General features: G+C 36.8%; 1 protein-coding gene across 7 annotated transcripts in view; it reads left to right on the top strand.

Moving 5' to 3' along the window:
- Nucleotides 1-339: 339 nt before the first annotated feature.
- The window catches only part of SIDT1 (SID1 transmembrane family member 1), a 190007-nt gene continuing 170850 nt past the window's right edge, over nucleotides 340-19496 (top strand). For 6 of the 7 annotated variants that reach the window (XR_011968019.1, XM_072613980.1, XM_072613978.1 and 3 more), the window contains exons 1-2: nucleotides 340-467; nucleotides 18985-19274. Coding sequence is in view for 6 of the 7 variants with exons in the window: in XM_072613980.1 (XP_072470081.1) it covers nucleotides 19038-19274 (237 nt within the window). In the remaining variant the exon portion in view is untranslated. Of the gene's footprint in view, nucleotides 468-18475; nucleotides 19275-19496 lie in introns of those variants that run through there. The other variant, XM_072613975.1, reaches the window with a different exon arrangement.

Below are 19496 nucleotides of genomic sequence, written 5' to 3'. Positions count from 1 at the left end.
GAAGGACTTGAGGTAGATGACATCCAAGATCCCTTCCAGCTCTCAGTCAATGAACCTCTGATTCCATTTTCACCTGGGTCAGAATACATAATGCTGTCTATATCTGAGCCGTGTCAGGTACTTTCAGTTTCTGCTGTAAGCCCCATAGTTTATTCTACCTTTTAGTTCCTTCCTGGCCTTGGATTAAATAGGTCCTCTTGGCCAAACCAAAAATTCTCCACACTTCTGAACTACAGTCTTGTTGTTTTCTTGGAACCCCTATAAGATGAGGTGGGGAAGAAACTTGGACCATGTTGGGAACCGTAGTGCACCTCCCCCCCGCCCCCCCTGACCCCCAGCACTACTCTGGACAGAACAGGAAATGGATCGGGGCCCAGGGCTGCCTGAAGTAGCGTCACTTAAGGACTGTGTTGTGTCTGGACGTGGCTTATGTCCTCTGAACTGGCAGTGTAGATGGACAAGCCAAGGTGTGTTTGGATCAAGTGGAGTTGGGATAACTGACCTTGGATGGAAGGGAGAAGGGAGGGCCCAGGCCTGTGGGAGAGGAGTGGAGGAGACCCTATTCCATTAGACCACCCATCCCTGAAGCCTAGTGGATGCAGCCAGGCTGTGGAAATCCCACTCCCTCTCTCCCTACAAGGATTTGAAGGAGAGGGGGCAGGGAAATCTTTACCAGACTAGCTATGGGAGAATGTTAGAGTTGAGGCTGGAATGGTTAGGGGGATGGGAAGTGATCAGGCCCTAAGAAATGGTAGAGGGAGAATAGAAAGGGTCTCAACAAAATGGCAGGTGAAATTAGGGTTTGACACAGAAATCTCTGTGAGGTCAAAGCTGTAATGGAAAGAGCAGTAGATTTACAGTTGGAGGCCCATGTTCAAATCTTGATTCTGCCATGTAACTATCTTTCTGACCTTGACTGACTTACTTAAACTTTCTGGCCTCGAGTGTCCTTATCTGACAAGTGATGAAGACCAAGGGATTTGCATCTCCAGAAATTTGGGGAGGAAGTAGATACTGTCTTTTTAACAAAATAATGCCTGGTAGAGGAATAAAGTACTCAGAATTAGAGAAAACTCTGATTAATTTAAAGTTAACCTGTTATGCAACAAATCTTTTTTTTATTTTAAATAAAAGATGAAGACATGATCAAATATATCTCATAAATCCCTGCCCTCATAAATAGAATATGCTTAACATAATTTAAGGTTTTTCTTAATTATCCAAGATCATCGCTTGTGAGCATGAATTACTTTACTGTGCCATAGATGCAAGTAAAGATATAACTATAAATGGTTTGAGAAATAGGACTGAATGGTACCTAGGAGGTATTCAGAGCTTGAAAAAAATTCTTAATATCAGCTTTCTTTTTCTCATAAAGGATACCTTGCTTTATGATTTCCAGGAAAGTTTTACATGGTTGTTTTTATGCAGAATTGACCATTGATTAATAGACTGAAACAGCCCTCTGTCCCATAGTTTCATCACCTTTTATAACATTTTCCTCACTTATCACAGAATCACGATTTGTACATAGCTTCATGGGGTCATCTAGTCTAAACTTTGACTGAAAAAAAAAAATCCCCTCCACATCATGTTGTTCTCTGGAGTTGAACTAGATGATCTCCAAAGTCCCTTCCAGTTTTAAATCTGTAATTCTACTATCCTTACTCTAATACCTTCCTCCCCACTCCCCTTCCCCCTGGCTCCCGCCTGACTACATAAAGACCTTTTGAAGCAACCCACTTTCCTTCTGGACAGCTTTACTTATTTGGAAGTTTTTCCTTAAATCCAGACTAGACGTGACTGTAATTTCCACCCAGTGCTCCTGGTTCTATTCTATAGGACCAATCAAAACTGATCTAATCTCTCTTCCACATAACAGCAATTAGATGAAGACAGGTATATGTATCACTAAGTCTCTTCACTATCCAAGACATGCTCCCCTAGATACATTTCTGCTTGTCAGTCTCCTTAGAATGCAGTAACTAGAACTGAAGACAATACTCCATATGTTTCACTTCTGGGCAGTAGGAGTATCATCAGTATCCTTTGACTTGCCAGTATTATTCAAAACAGTATCTGCTACTTAGCCTCAACTTCAGCTTATTCTTCTATTTAACTTACAATGAGCTATTTGAATAGGATATTGGGTACACCAATTATCATGTACTACTATATCTTGGGTCACTTTTGAATCAAGAGCTATGCATTCCCTCATCAAAGGAAGACATTTCTGTATCTATACCCTTAGTAGCCTTTCGGACATAGGTAGTAATTTTTGCCTCTGTGTTTCAACCCAGAGCGTATGAGTGTATGTTAAGTATCAATTTTTCATGAAATCTCTTTGGAAAGAATATTTCCATATTCTGGGCACCACCCAAGTCTGAATTATTGAGGTAGTATTAGGCTGAGATGATAAAAAAATATTCAGGATGAAACCTACAATTATTTAGCAAGAGGATATTTTTGATATCTTCAAATCAGTCTGTGGTTCTGAAATGCTGCTTTTTCTATAGGTCCAAATATGTTGGAACCAACTGAAAAAAAAAAAACTTGGCCATCTTTGAACCACTTAGGTAAATGTGTAATGGCTTGGAAAATCTTAAGATAATTGTTCATCACCATAGATTTATAGGTTCCTTAGAATTAGCATATCAGAACAGTCAGCTTGTTGACACCCTTAAATCTAGGGGAAATTGATTCACTGATTGTTACCAGAGCAGAATTTGAAAATCACTGTCAAAATAGTCCCTTTTCATCAATATTTTATGACAGTTTTAGAGTTAGATAGACTATGTTCACAAATCAGTTTGTTGAAAGTGGCACAAAATTGTTCAGTGATGTCAGGGTTTGCTGAATATTTTTTACCATCTGTCTCTAGCTTTCTAATTGTATCTTATTTTGAGGAACTGAAATAATCTTTTGGAAAATGTGGCTATACTTTGCTTGAAAATACTTCAGTCTTTTTATTTAGTACTGAGCCTGACATAAGATCATTCTCTGATCTTTTCATTAAGAAATTTTCATATAAAACAAAATGTGAGTACTGTACTCTGATTTAATCATATGCAAAATACATCAGTGATTAACATCTGAATTTGATTTGGAGTCTACAAAATATCTGACTACTTGTTCTTTCTCACACACAATGGCATATATTGAGAATGACCAGAATTGTATTGTTCCATCAACATTTTCTTACTCTTGCCTTTTTAAAGTCATGTGCAAAAAGTTATTTTCTTTTACAATTACCCTCAACTTTTTCTTCTAAAAAATACTTTGTTTACAATTCTCTCCCGCTCTCTCTTTTAAAAAAAGTTTTATTGATACCTTTTGTTTTCACATCACAGTTACTGCTATATATACCCCTCTCTTCCCTCTCAATTCTCCAAAAGCCTTCCCCCTGAAACAAAGAAAAACAGTTAAGCAAAACAGACAGACACAGCAAATGACTGATAGGCTATGCAGACTCCTACACCCATAGAATCTAAACACCTCTCCAAGGAAGGGAAGTCGTGTTTCCTCTGTTCTTCTGTGGAGTCAAGATTGGTCCCCATGTTCAGTTCCATTCATACAAATCTCCCCGTTTCTCTGAGTTCTTCATTGTAATCATTTCTTATGGTGCAGCATTTAGTCAACAAACATTTATTTAGAATTTATGTTCCAGGCACTATGCTAAGAAATGAAACACAAGAAAGGTGAAAACACCATCTCTGTTATCAAGGAGTTCATGTTCTTTTAAAAAATATTTTCTTTTGTTTTTTATATCTTCATAGTTTCCCTGAGTATTCCTTCCCCTCCCCCTTCCAGAGAGCAAGCCCACATAAAAAAGACAAAAAAAAGAAAAAGAAGAAAAAACTGAATATAATGGACAGCTACAATTTTTTAAAAATTTGGAAATACGTGCAATGTGCAATAGTTGTAGACCTCCACCTCTGCAAAGGGGTAGGTTGAGAGTGTCTTCTCATCTTTTTTTTTCAAACCATGCTTGTTCTTTATAATTTTACAACATTCATTTTTGATTTTGTGTATGTAAAGTTGTTCTTTTCATTCACATTGTTATAATTGTATATGTTGGGTTTTGTACTTCATTGTTCATCAATTTATGTTGTCTTTACCTGCTTTTCTGAATTAATCACATTCATCATTTCTTACAGCATAATAATATTCCATTATATTTGTGTGCCTCAGTTTAGCCATTCCCAAAATCAGCGAACCTTTACATTATTTCCAACTCTTTGCTGTCAAAAAACATACTGCTAATATTTTAGTATATATAGAGACTGTCTTCTTATCAGTGGCCTCCCAGTAATAGAATCTCTGGGTCAATAAATTTGGACATTTCGGTCACTTTATTTGCATAACGCCAAAGTGCTTTCTAAAATAGTTGTACGAACTCATGGGAGCGCATGTTCTAATGGAGGAAAGCACATGCAGATAACTCCATATATCCAAGATATATGGTGTAAATATTTGAAAGGTAATCTCAGTAAGAAAGAAATCAAGAAAGGCTTTCTATAAAAGTTGAGATTTGAAATTTAATGGAACTTTTGAAGGTTGGGTAGGTAGGTTGTTGTCTTTTGTTCTTGAAGAAGACCAAAATGATATCACTACAGAGTCAAGGTATGGTGTGTCTGACTGTGGCTGATCGGATCAGTATGAGCTCAGAATGCTCTACCAGAGGTCAGGCACAAGTAGTGCATATGAACATTTGGGGCAGATTCTCTAAATGTGCACATCTTGTGGTTGTTGTTGTTTATGAGCTACTTCAATTCTACTTTGCTCATAAGAGTACAGCACCTTCTTTGATGAGGGTATTCTGTGCTGCGTGATCCTCTATCAGTATCTCCCTTGTCATGCATCCAGTTCCAAAATTCTTAAGAGAGACATTGAATGCCCTTGTATTACTTTTTCTAAACACCATGGGAGTGGTGGGACTTCAGTGTCCAGTACCTTAAGTACCAAGTGATCTTCAGAATTTTCCAAAGACAATTCAAATGGAAGCAATTCAGTTTCCTAGCATGATGCTAGTAGACAGTCCAGGGTGCACAGGCATAAACAATGAGGCCAGTGTAACAGTTCTGTAGACCTTCAGCTTGTTCTTCTCCCGCACTTTCCTTCAGAGCCTCCCAAACACTGAACAATCTCTAGCAATATATGCATCAGCCTCATTATCAATGTGTACATCCTTAGAAATTATGAAGGGAGTAAAGTGAGGAAGGAGAGCATTCCAGTCATGAGGATAATCAGTGCAAATGCACAATAAAGAGATGGAGAGTCTTAGATGAGGAATATCAAGTAGACTAGTGTAGCTGGATCATAAAAGAACATGAAGGAAAAGAAAAGAAAGAAAAAGAAAAGAGGTTACAATCTGCATTCTGAGTCCATCAGGTCTCTATCAGGAGATGGAAATATATTTCACTGTAGATCTTTTGAAATCGTGGTTGGTCATTGTCTCAATCAGAGTTCTGCTTTCAAAATTAATTATATTTATAATATTGTTTTTATTGATACCATGTATTAACTTCATGACTTTAGGCATTAAAAATATTAATCTTTCTAGGCCTCAGTTTACACCTCTTTAAAATGAGTGACTGAACTAGATGATCTTTAACATTTCTTCCAGCTCTAAAATTATGATTTGTGTACTCTATCTCAGTCTGTTTCCATAGACTAATATATTGTACTGATTGGCATACCTCCAACTTGGCACTACCTGACTACCATAATACTGTTTGAAAACACTGAAATGAGTAGGACTTAGCTTTTCTTTTAACCAAAACCTCCACAAACTGCTTTATTATGTTGCTTGGCATGCCTTCAGCATAGTACTGCATGTTCTTTTCTGTTCCCCATTGTCACTTCTCACTGCTATCAATGACTTTCAATGACTTCATGTCTTACTACTCCCACTATCACCTCTAATCCACTGACATTTCTTCCAAGCACTGTCCCCTTTCCTTTTGCATCCTCTTAATTTTTCCTCATTTTTTTGTTTGTTTCTTGTATTGCCTCTCTCCTTTCTCTGTGTTTCTTCCCATACTTCTAGCAATGGTAGGACTTGACAAGTATAATCACAGTCATTGTGACTGTGACACATCACAATCAATAATAATTATTATTTTTATGTATTTGTATTTTCTTACATGTTATTTGGACAAGAGCCCTTAACATGATAGAATCATGGACAATTTAGGGGATGAGATGGGGAAAGTTTTCTCAACATCTCTTTAGCTCATTTCCACTTTGAGAGAAATCCTAGGAACATCAGCATCTGGCTTAGGTTTCTCATGAAATCTTTAGAGTTAATCTTCCCATCCTAAGAAAATATGAAAATATCAATATGTGACTCATTTTGCTTCATCACAGAAGGATTCTCAGCTCCTAATGAAGTACTCAGGAGAACAGGAGGTTTTATTTAACTGGACAAAAAAAATGCAAAATAGCCTCTTAACTGAGTCCTTAAACCATAAAGGAAAAACTTTCTTCTTTTTGTTGGGTATCAAGTAACCTGGGTTTGATGCAGGGTAAAGGGGAATTCTCTCCTTTCCATAAGACATATTCGCATGACTATCAGCAAAGAAGTAGATCAAGGAACCTCTAGTGCCTGTAATTCCTGCTGTGCCATTCCTTATTGTCTTGGGGAGCCAAACATATGGTGAGTCATCTGGCCTTTCTCCAGATCCTCCAAGCAAGACTGAGTATCTCTGTCTTATTTATGTTCTGAACCCCTTTCTTCCTTTTTATCAGCACTCTGAGTCCTATTCCTCTTAATCTCAATTGAAGTGCTATTTTTCTTACCGTGCACAATTTTTGAGGCTTAGACTCACAAGATCTCATGAGATCATAAATTTAGAGCTAAAATGGACCTTAGAGGCCCCTCACTTTACAGACAAGGAAACTGAGGTCCAGGACTAAAGTGATCTTTCCAAGGTTACACAGACAGTATATGACAGGGATAGGTTTCAGATCCAGATCTCCTATTTGTATATCCTGTGTTCTTTCCACAGTACCATGCTATTTATCCTCCTGATGCTGGCCTTGCAGGGATATGGTTCCCTGTAGAGGCTACTTGAACATGCAGGTCTCTTGCTAGTTCTCTGATCTCTTCTTTCCTAATTCCCTTCTATCCAGAAACAATCCTCTGAGAATTAGTGTGGAGGAGTTTATTTGTATGTTTGCTATACATTACTGCATAGGTAGAATTTCACAAGGTGCTTTCCTCTCAACAACCAAGTGTGACAGATGGAACAAATAAGTAAACTGATACTTAAGGGAAGTTCAGTGACTTCTTCAGTCACATGTTTACTGTGTCCCATACCTAGTAAGTGGTCTTTATTCTAAGTCCAATGCTGCTTTGCCACTGGTGAGAACACTCCTTTTCTTGCAGTTATGCAAACAGACTAATCATATCACCTTTTTGGTAATAATCTTTGCATCTTTAGCAATTCTTTACTATTTTAGACATGGTTTCTGTTTAGAGGCTTTTGGGGTTACATTTGCATTTGTTCCTATTCTGGACTGGTGAGGGGGCTAAGTGACTGATTGCCAAGTAAATAGAATCTTGCTGTATGAAGGAACTATTTTCAGTGTATTAAAGCACCTCATTCTTCATCCATTGGTTTTTTCATACTTAGCATATCCCAAAATCTTCTTTGTAGCAGTTTTCATTTTGTTACCCATTACATAGACTCTTCAACTTCTCATGTAGTACTAAATTTACCCGTATTTTGAGCACAGTTTTGGTTCATATTCTCCCTCATCAACTCCCCCCACCATAAATGAAAAGACAGAGCCCATGCATCACAGAAGAAACCAAACTTCTTATCTCTTAATTGAAATGATATAGTTGCATGTGTGGCCCCATCTCAGTAAACTTTAATGGGGGTAGAAGAGGAGGAGGGAAAAAAGTGTGGGCCCCCTGTCTTGAAGTAGCCTTACCCATAATATTCCTGAAGTGAGTATGCCCACTAAGCTTTGGGTGGCAAGGGAGAAAGAACCAAGAAATTGGTACCCAAGTGATGGAGAATATAGTGGCTGTGAATGGGGAAGTCAAAGATGAAAAGTAGGAATGGCAGGTACAAAAGGAGTTTCTCTTCTTGATTCTGCCCCTAACTATACCCTACTAGTGATAAGCATGGATCAAAAGGAATCAGAGTGCTATACTATAATCCTGATAATGAGAAGAAAGTCAGAATCACAGATCCCAGCCAATAAGAGTGGTGAGCAAGGAAAAATATCTAGAGAAGGAATCAGTGTCATGGGGACCAAGTTCTTCTCATTGACTGGACATTAACCTCATGGGAGGCCATGAATTGAACATCATCAAGGAGCTGCCAGCTCCCAGTAGGAGTGGCTCATGTGGAGGTCTGAGCCTAAACATTTGTTCTTGGGAAGAGGAAGTGAGGAAGGGGGTGAACCCATGGACTAGTTAAAGGCTGCTTAGAGCTAAGAGAAGCCATGATAGTCACTTTGATATATGTAATGTTTTAATATTAACATTAAATATTTATATTATTAATAATAAAATATAATTATATAATATATAAAATATATTTGCATATTTAATATGTAATATAACAACAATATAAATATAATATATAATAATATATGAACTACACTATAATTCATAATATTAAATATTAAATAATTTTAATATATTTAATCTCAATTCTTTTGCCTCTATAGTAATAAAGCTCGATAAGCAGTCCAACTATGACTGTGAGACCAACTCCATTAAACAATGCTAGTGTGACTGAATGTTCTGAAAACACACAGAATAGGGGGAAGAGAATTGAGTTTTTCCTGGTGGGTGGGGACTGAGCAAATGTCTGACTAGTTAAATCCATGGAAACCACACCCTTAGACTAATGGCACTGCCACTCACAAGCAGAGCAAATCTAATCTCTCGTTATAGCACCTAATCTTCATATAGCATGATCTTGGAATTATTTAGCAACATAATTGCCTTGCTCTAGACTCATTCCAGCTTGACTGTGTCCTTCCCTGGAGCAAAAAGAACTGGAAGGGTAAGGTTGCCCTGGATAAGACAGGGAGAAGGTGGCAGTTGTCTCCATATATTTGAAAAAATCATATGTAAGAGAGATTAGATTTGCTCTGCATGGCCTTATGGGGAAGAACTAAGTACAATGTTTAGAAGTTGAAGAGAGACAGATCAGTTCGATGGAAGGAAAAACTTCCTGACAGAATTATCCAAAAATACCTTGAGAGATAGTGCAATTTTTCTCACTGGAGATTCACTTGAAAGTTGGATAGCCAATTGTTAGGGATATGTAAGAGGGGATGCCTAGTAAAGTATGGGATGGAAATATGGGGTGGACTAGATGACCTCTGAGCTCCCTTCCAACTCTGTGCTTCTTTGATTCTGTGGTATACTTTAAACCTAAGCCCCTATTTGTTTTATTTCACTAGTACACTATATTTAAAATCCATGAATTAGGTTCTCCCTCCACAACAATATGTACTTCTGGGTGTTTTGACTTGTATTTGGTGGAAGAAGTAAGCTCCAGCCTAAAAGGAATAATTTTCGTCATGATATAGTAGAAGAGTACTAGACTGAAGTCAAAGGATCCGGCTTCAAATCCCTAGTTTGCTACTTAATAGTCCTATAAACTTGAACAAATCATTCTGTCTTTCTTAAGCTCCAGTTTTCTCATCTGTAAAATGAGGGGGTTAGACTAAATGGGGTTAGACTAGATTATCTCTAAGTTCTCACCTCCAGCCCTAAATCTCTGGTTCCGTGATTGCTGGGACATATTTGCCCTGTACTCATGTGTGACCTTTAACTATATAATCTTAAAATGTTGCTATTAAAGCCATTTTGTCTCTACGTACAGTAGTGATTCTTAAGAGGGAGAGAGGGAAATTTCTTCTGCCACGTTGCTGATACTTTTTTAGATCTGATGAGTATAGTCTTGATAAACATTTTCTATTTTATGTCATAAAAATCAGCATTTACTTATCTATCTTTTTTATTTAAAAATAAAACAAAATGTCCATAATACTGTTTGGAAAGTTTTAGATGTTCTACCCTCTGGTTAACTTTTTGTTAATACTTCATAAAATTTTAGTAAATGCATATTACTATGTATCATATCAACAAGTTATATAGATTCTCATGCGAGTATACACTTTTAGTGTATTTTGTTATAGTGAATGTGTTGCAAGGAATAAATCAATCACTCAGCAAGCATTTATTAAGCTCCCACTATGTACCAGACACTGTGCTAGGCATCGAAGATACAGAGGGAGAAAAAAGAAAAACAGAACCATTGACCTCAAGAGCCTTATATATACATTAACGTAAATACAAGAGATATACAAAGAACATAGAAATACAAAGTAATTTCAGGATGGAGCATAATATATATGAATATGAAGAACTAATTTCAGATTAAGTAATTAAATAGCAAGTGAAAATTAAGTGCTATAAACACATTAGGGCAAAGAGAGAGGTATCATGTAGATGATTTTATCTTCTTCAAGCTACTGGATGTATGTGTGCATTTTATTTTGGAAGATGATTCAAGAGTTTAGATGGATAGTTCTGCCAAGGGTCATTCATATGTGTGAGGAACAGAGAAAGAAGTAGGTAAAGATAATTGCTGTTTAATGTCAGAAAAAACTATGAAGGGCTCCATTTCAGTTCCAGTTCAGTTCTTTTTACCTCTCACAGTTAATTAGCAAAGGAAAAGTACCATAGCAAAGTAATCACAAGCATATAACCAGGTACTTTCAATATAATTGAAAAAGCATTAGTTATATTGGATTACTTGCTGTAGATAATTCAAGTGTTACTATTTTAATCTTATGTTACAGAATAATTTTAAGTGAGACACTTACCTCTCGGTGCCCAAGACAACTCTCTAGGACTACATGTTGCAGAAAATTTGCCAGCTTGCGTTGGCATAGAGTGATTTTCCTCACCAGAAAGTTCGCTATAGCAGGGAACTCACAGGTCCAGTCACTATGCCTATGAATAGCAGGTCTATTAAGAACAAAAGAAGGCACTGGTGTCTTTAAGTATGGGTAAAGCTGGTGATCATTTGTGCAGGATGCAAGTAATCCAAAGTAGGATAGGCAATGTCCTTCCATTAAATTCTCATAATACAGCATTAATTTTCATCCACCTGGGATGGTTCTATTTTGGTCTATCCTGGAAAAGGTTCTATAATCCATTAGACAACTTTTTAAAAAATTATTCTTTGAGTTAGGAAAAATAATCTGCAATATATGTTCAGAAACAATGCGGTACAGAAACAGTCAGAATTTTATTCTCCCATACTAGGTTTATGATTCTGTGCTTTTCACTTTAGGTAACGGAGCTTCAGGTTCTTTGCTGATAAAATTAAAAGGTTAGACTAAATTGATCTCTTAGGTCTCTGCCAACATTAGTAGTTTATGATTTAACTTTACTCTCAGTTATTAAAATCAAAAGCCAGTCTTTTAGAAAGTCATCTCTGTTACTTTGGCATTGTGGTTGCATAATGTGTCTAACACTAAAAAAGCCATTTAATTCTATTCATTTTTTGATAATGGTATAGAAAAAAAGAGTTGATTTACTAACTGATTTTTTAAAATTCACACAGTTCTTTTGGCATCATGTTATCGCTAATACGATTTTATTATGAGTAGTCTGAAAAAGCTGATACAATTTTGAAAATGTAAAATTCAAAGAGATTCTTGTTTTAAAAAACCCAATAGAGTAAAAATGTGAAACTCCACTTATTACAGAAGCCTAATCAAGCTATGTATGGCAAACTTGGAATTAACGTTGACGAAATATCTGACACATATTAGGCTAGGGAAAGGGACTGGATCTGTGATTTCATTGTTATAGGAAACTTCCCCTTCCCCTTCCACTACAGACACCTTCTCTGCAACTTAAAATCCTAGAGTTGCCTACAGCATTAAGCAGCTTGCCTAGGGTCACATAGCCAATATATGTCAGAAGTAGAACTTGAATCCAGATCATTTTGGTTCTTAAGTCAGCTCCCTATTTGTTCTACAGTGCTGCCTTACATAGTGAGCATTTAATAAATGCTTGCCAAATGAAAGTTTATTAAATAATTAAGAAAAAGTCAAAGATTAAAAATTACATTTTGTGCATATATGTATGATTCCTTTAAGTAACATTCATGATAGATATATGTACTTATGTATGTATGTATGTAGAAAACTAATTAATAAGGCTATATTCAAAATCCTCCTACTTTGAAGGCTCAGAGTCCTACTTTAATACCTCAGTGTGGCATAGGAGTACCTCTGAGGCCTTTTTTTTTTTTTTTTTACCATATTCAAAAATGTGTGTTTGATTCCACATTTTGAGTTTATCACCTCTCTGTTTGGAAGTGAGCAGCAGCATCAGTCCTCTGCAATCGTGGTGTTCATTTCATTGATCAGAGTTAATGTCTTTCAGAACTGTTTGGAGATTAAGGATTAAAGATCAGGTCAGGATTGATGGCTGTATAGATTGGAGAACCATTCAATAGGTGAAACCATTTCAGGTTTCAGGTCTTTGAGAGTTTTTATTTTTCTAACTTTTCCTGAGTATTTTATTTTTCCCAGTTTCGTGTAAAAACAATTTTTAACATTCATTTTTAAAACTTTGAGTTTGAAATTCTCTCTCTTCCTCCCTCCCCACTCCTCCTCATTGAGAAGGCAAGCAATTTGATATAGGTTATACATATATAGTTGTTCTGCTAAACATATCCATAATAATTATGTTGTGAAAGAAAACATGGATCCCCCAAAAAAAACCTCAAGAAAAATGAAGAAAGTTAAAAAAAAAAAAAGTATGCTTCAATCTGTATTCAGACATCATCAGTTCTTTCTTTGGATTTGGATAGCATTTTTCTTCATAAGTCCTTCAGAGTTGTCTTGGATGTAGTACTGCTGAGAATAGCTAAGTCACTCACATCTGATCATCTTAGATTATTCCTGTTATTTTGTGCACAGTACATTTCGCTTTGCATCAGCCCATGTAAATCTTTCCAGGTTTTTCTGAGAACATCCTGCTCATCATTTCTTATAGTACAATAGTATTCCGTCATAATCAAATTCTACAACTTATTCAGCCATTCCCAATTAATGGGCTTCCCCTCAACTTCTAATTCTTTACCTCTAGAAAGTACCCCTGAGTTCTTAAATACTATACAGTTTCTACCAGGCTGAACAGTCTTCAAGTTTAGGCCCAGCAGCACATGATTCAGCACCAATCTAACTAAGCATAAAGAAATTTATCACTAGTAGACAGGCTACTTGTTGATGGATTTTTTTGGCCAATGTAACCCATAAAACAAATAAAAATACAAAATGGCCCAAGTCTTAACGCTATTCTCTTTTACTTCTGCAGTAGTGGTAGCAGTGACATGCTAAGAATCACATGGTTTGTAAACTATAAACATTAATTTAGTTGTTGACACTCTAAATGTTAGGCTATTGTCCAATGTCCAATTTGTGAACCTTCTACTGGATTAACTGAATTATATCAATCTTAGTTCTCTTTATCAATAAAACCAGAAGACAGAAGGAAGTTTCAGCTGACTGGAGGAATTATTCATAGATTCCCCTTAGAGCAGGAAATAAAGGAATCAGTGAATATAGTTTTATTTTACCTCTAAAGGTAACAAGAAACAATATTTCATGAGACATTTAATCATCTTGTATTGCAGTGCTAGAGTATGCAAAAAAACCACCAATAAAATAATTGCAGGGTATTTCCAACATCTATTGCAGAAGATGAAAAGATAGAGAAATTCTGTGAAGAACTCAATAATAACCTCCAAATTAAGTTAATAATACTTTGATACTCATTGACTGTAATGGAAAGGCAGAAATAGATGAGAATATTGAAAAAATATACTGGAAAATGTGGATCAGGAGAAATGAATGGTAATGACAAATGATTTGTAGCATACACAGAAGTTTCACACGTAGGCATCATGAATACTTTCTCTGAGCAAAAAATCAGAAGAAGCTAGACAGTGAAAGCACCAAATAACATCACAAAAGCTAAAAATTATATTTTAACAGATAGGAAATGACTCATTACTGACGTGGGAGTTATTCCTGAATCAGCCATCTGTGTATAGTCAGACCACCAACTTCTTAGAGCAAAGCTCAAAATTAATACAAGGCTAGGAGAAAGAATCAGAATAAAAGATATAGCATACAATTAAAACAACTAAAACTTGGCCTGTTTAAGCAAGTCGTTAATACTCCACAATTAGATACCGATGAAAAAGGGACATACTTAATAATCACAGCAATTTCATGGACAACTTTAAACAATGTGAATCAATTGTCATGATGAAGAGAAGAGTTTGAAAAGCACTTTAGAAAGCAAACACGGACTTGCTAGAAAGAAAAATATGGCAACCAAGGTGAACACCAGTTTATAATGTAAATTCATTTATACAATCTTTTAGAAAAGGATGGTGGGTGATTCTGAACAATATTGCCCCATAAACAAAGAAAAGTAATTTTTTGAAGAAATCATGGCAAGAGACCTAAGTAAACAAAATTATACCATGAGCATTTCACAATGAAACTGGAAAACCATAAATGGATGGAAGATGAAAAAGAGCTGCAAAGCTTTTTACACGTCTCTTTTCTCTATCATAGCCCCATATATGCTTATGGAGTAGAAAAAGATGTCATGGAAAAGGGCAAATATAGGAAAAGGATCTGACCAAAATCAAGTGCGCATAGACAGGGTACATGTAGCAACTAGTACATTCATGAGGTCATCAAGACTTCAATTCTCAGGGTACAAAAGATGTGAGAAAAATATCTGAAACGTTATTACTATACCAAAAAGAGGACACCAAGAACAATAAAAAAATACTAATCTCTACACTTAATTTCCCATTTCTATGAAATTGTTATGAGACCAATCTGCAAGGGCATCCTTGATGAGAGCAATGACAATATAGAATTTCACAGGCAATATTCCACAGCATGTCACATTTTTACCATCGTGCAATTGACTGAAAGATGCAGTCAATACAGGATCCTACTTTGCTTATAGAAAACCATTTCACTGGGTACAGAAAAACTCTACTATAAATACTTTCTTCTAACAAGATATTTCCATTCTGTACAAAAAACTATGTAAGATTTCTTGAAAGCTCTAACAGAGATGACCTTGCTTGATGACTATCTAATGATTACTGTCAAACAGGGAATTATATGTTCAACAAAAGTACTTGCTAGAGTCTTGGAGGAATCCAAAATGGAAAGGGATTCCTTATAGAAGGTCCTCCAGATGGTGCTGTTTGCAGATGACATTCTGCTGATTACGTTAAGCAACAGAACACTGAAGAACCCCCTGGATGAGATCCATAACCATTCAAAACAGTTTGTCCAACAAAAATCAAATAATGAAAAATACCTGTTGGTTATGATAATGCAACAGGTTGAACAGCCAAATAAATCAGCATATAAATACCTTGTGTCTGCGGGGAAAACAGATATAGGATATGTCCTCAAAGTGATGTGGGGTCAAAAACCAAACATGGCATGGTCACCTGGTAAAGGGATAACCAATTTTCATGGTATCTTCATGATGCCAAGAGACAATGTAGAAGCCCTTGGCCTGTTGAATGGATGCTCTGTGTTAAATTTATGGGACAATATAGACATTTGGCATATGAAAGACATGCATGGATGGGTTAGGATCTGCATTACTGGAGGAGATAGCAGCATTGTTAAGAGCATGGAACCATTTGAATATTTGAATGATCCTCATGACAAACTGTTTTGACATTTTGAGTATTTTTTCTACTTGATTTCTGCATAAAATTATTGATATTCACTTCCATGTCTCTCACGAAATTCAAAAAGGAAACAAATACGTTTCTGTGCCCTAATAACAAACTTTCCCCCACATTGAGAATATTTACATTTAAAAATCAGAAAATCTAAGTATTATGATCACAGGAATACTCATATTCTGTCTGTATTCTGTATAGATAGAAAGAGAACTTTTTGTGTAGATGAAGCAACTGATTGAATGAATTTGCTTTTTCACCTGTTTTAGTGTGACAATCTTTCATTAGCACATTGTAGCACTTTACATTGCTATATATACTTTCTTGTACAGCATCTCATTGTATCTTTATAGCATCCATTCAAAGTAGGAATGGTGAATAGCATTTCCATTTTATAGATGAAAAACTCATACACAAATAGATTAAGTTATTTATCCAAATAATAGAATGATAGAGCTGGGCATAGAATGCAGCTTTTAAAACTCCCATCCAAACATTTAAATACCTTCTCTGAGCAAGGTACTATTCTAGGCTCTGCTTGTTTGGGGAACCTGTCTGTGAGTTCATTAATGTAGGGAACTCCCAGTGAGATTTTCTGCGTTAAAACAAATTAGCAATTTCTGTTACTTATGAACTTACAAAGTTGCCTGAGAGATTAAATGATTTACCCAGGTTCATTCAACTGGTATGTGGTAGAGGCAGGATTTGAATTTAGTCCATGCAAACTCTGAGGCCAGCTCAGTTTCATAATGAGATGCCTCTTTCTGGGGATACAAAGGCAAAATGTAGAACAATCCCTGTCTCAATGGAACTTGAATTTTAATAGGGAAATGCATCTAAACATTTTTTTTAAATACACGAGAAAAGGAAGTGAGCACTAATGACTAAATGACCTTGAGGGATCAGAAGTCTAGAGTTGGAAGGGCCCTCATAGATCATTTAGTCTTATTCCCTAATTTTTACATATGAGGAAACTGAGGCCCAGGGAAGTTAAGTGACTTGCTCAAGGTCATGCAGGTAGAACATCTTCTATAGGAGATAGCACATGAGCTACACATACTCTTGGAGTGCTTTCCACTATCCCATATTACCTCATATATACTTTTCCACTATCTCTTAATACCTCATATATAGAATTTTATGCAGAATATGAGTATCATTTTCAATTGTAGCTCTTTTCCAATTGTTTCTAACTTGACCAAATTTGATCAGATGCAGAACAAAAGAAGATTTTAAATGTAGTTAAATTTTTTTTCAAATGCAATATCTTAATGAAGTTATTCAAGTGCAGAGTACTTGTTTTGCCCATTGCAAAGTTTCTGAAAAGCAGAATGATCTGATTCAAGCAAACTTTGCTCTGGAATTCAATTTCAAGTTGAATTCAAGTCGAAAAAAGGCAGTCTGGTTGTCCACAAATTTACAAGCACATTACAGATTCCTGAAAATACTTCTAAGTGTGAAGAAATGCCTGGTTTCCTTCAGCATTGTTAGCAAGAATGCTCTCTTATAAGAGCCTGACAGCATAAGCAAAATACCATGTGAAAATATAGCCTTCATTGGCACAACACTAATTTTTGATGTTCAACTGAATACCATAGACTTATTGAAAAATAATGCTTTCACTTTTAAAGACCAAGGAAAATAATCTAAGAATGCAGGCATTTTGAACAAAATTTTGTTCGCTTTTGTTTTGTTTTGAATGATCTTACTGAATCTTCAGCATTGTTCTAGAAAATACACACAACCTGAAGCTATTAGAATAATGTGTCCAGTTTGTATGACGAGATTAGTATTTACTAAGGAGGTTAATGATTTGGGCATTTTTGGAAAGGAATATTATTGTTGTGTTCTTTTCTTTTCTTTTCCATATATGTCTGCCCTTCAAAGCTACCCTCTTTAAATACACAGATACTTTGCAGACTGCCCATTTATATGCCTAAAGGGGCCAAGGTCTCCCTTTGCATCCTGGGTCATCTCCAGTCATCCTGATGAATATCTGGTCACTGGATTCAGATGGCTCTGGAGGAGAAGTGAGGCTGGTGACTTTGCACAACCCTCCCTCACTCAAAACAAAGTCAACTGCAAGTCATGTCATCATTTCTCTGATGGCATGGTCTTCTTCCAAAATAAAGGATGAACACAACAACAACACAGATACATGCTTACAGGACCTCATCCTAGAATTCTTTAGTTTTTAATTACATTGTTCTTCTTTTCTTTACCAGGCAATGATTTCTGTCTTTTAAAAAAAAATGCTGATTCTTATGTCTTTCTCTTAGAGTCTTAGAAAAACATTTGAATAGATAAAGGGAAAGAATTTTTCTTGGTTGAAACATACCTTTGGATAAATACAATTGGTGCCTTGGTCTGTGGTGTCTTATGGAACTAGACTTCAGCTAGTGTTCACAATTGTTCTCTTTATTACATTTATTTTTATGGTCATAAATGTGATGAGATATGACTGCTTTGGTAGGGGAAATAAAAAGTGGAACAGGTGTTTATAAGAAGCCTCTGTTAAAGGAAAAAAGATTTTAGATTAATATTTAAGCTACAAATAGTTTTTAATAGGTTTCAGCTTGGGGGAAAAAAAAGTCAAACATTCTAGTTTGCTTTAGGATCTGAATGAAGCTCACTGTTCCCTCAGTATTAACTGCTTAATATGCCTAGTGCTAATTAGTCCTTCCTTTCCTCTCCCCTTCTTTCTTCCTCCCCTCCCCCCAATTGATTGATCTTAAATGGACTGAATTTCCTGCCTGAGACAATTAGATAGTTTGACGCTCTCAACTTCGGGTGCATTCTCTTGAAGTTCCCAAGAGGTAGATAATCCACTTTGGGGTGAGGGTAGAAGGTTGGAGAGGAGGGAAGCAAGAGCAGAGGCGAAATACTGGCTGAGTAGGTGAAGGATTCTTGTGGACATGAAAGTAGAGGATATGGGTTTCTAATCCAGAAAAAGGAAACATCAGTCGCCCCTGTTCCCTCCCACCTCCTACCCCTCATCCTGCTACCTCCCATCAAGACTAGATCAATATTTTATGAGTCTATCGCTAGCAGATTCCTAGCGCAAACTAGTGGGGGAAGTCAGACAGCGCCCAGGCTGTGCTGAGTGAAACATTAGCCAGCCCCAATAGAGGTGGCTTTTAAAAGGTAATATAGTCTGCCTTTTCCCCCCCTTTTCTTTTTTAAATTCCAGCTACGCGCTAACTCTAAGGCTGCCAGTGAAGGAGACAGCGCTCGGTGCCCACCATGCGGGGCTCTTTAGGGCTCGCCGTGCTCTATGGATTGCCCTGGCTCCTGGCTGCAGTGCCCCAGCTCCCTCTACCATATGGGGGGCAACCAAGGAGCTTCCCCCGGGCTCGGACGAGGAGTGGCCGCTCCCAAGATACTGCCAGGGGAGCCGATTTTGATCGCGTTTACAGCGGGGTGGTGAACCTCAGCACGGAGGAAATCTACTCCTTCAATTACACCAGCAAACCAGGGCAGGTAAGAGGCTTTTCTATTCCAAGTCTCTTGGGAACTTGCAAAATCTGTGAGCTTGGGTAAGAACAGTGCTGCATCTCCATGCAACTCATTTCCACTTTGGGGGGGGGGGGGGGGTGTAGGTGGAGAGGTGAACCAAGAAAAATCCTCAGTCCTTTTCTCCTCTGAACTCTGGATTTCCTGACGTATCAATATTCCACAAATTACCCATCAGTCCAGAGGAGT

This window comes from Notamacropus eugenii, chromosome 5, assembly GCF_028372415.1.
Source record: "Notamacropus eugenii isolate mMacEug1 chromosome 5, mMacEug1.pri_v2, whole genome shotgun sequence".
NCBI lineage: Eukaryota > Metazoa > Chordata > Mammalia > Diprotodontia > Macropodidae > Notamacropus > Notamacropus eugenii.
The sequence above is the reverse complement of the archived record's forward strand: the minus strand, read 5'-3'. Positions and strand labels throughout refer to the sequence as shown.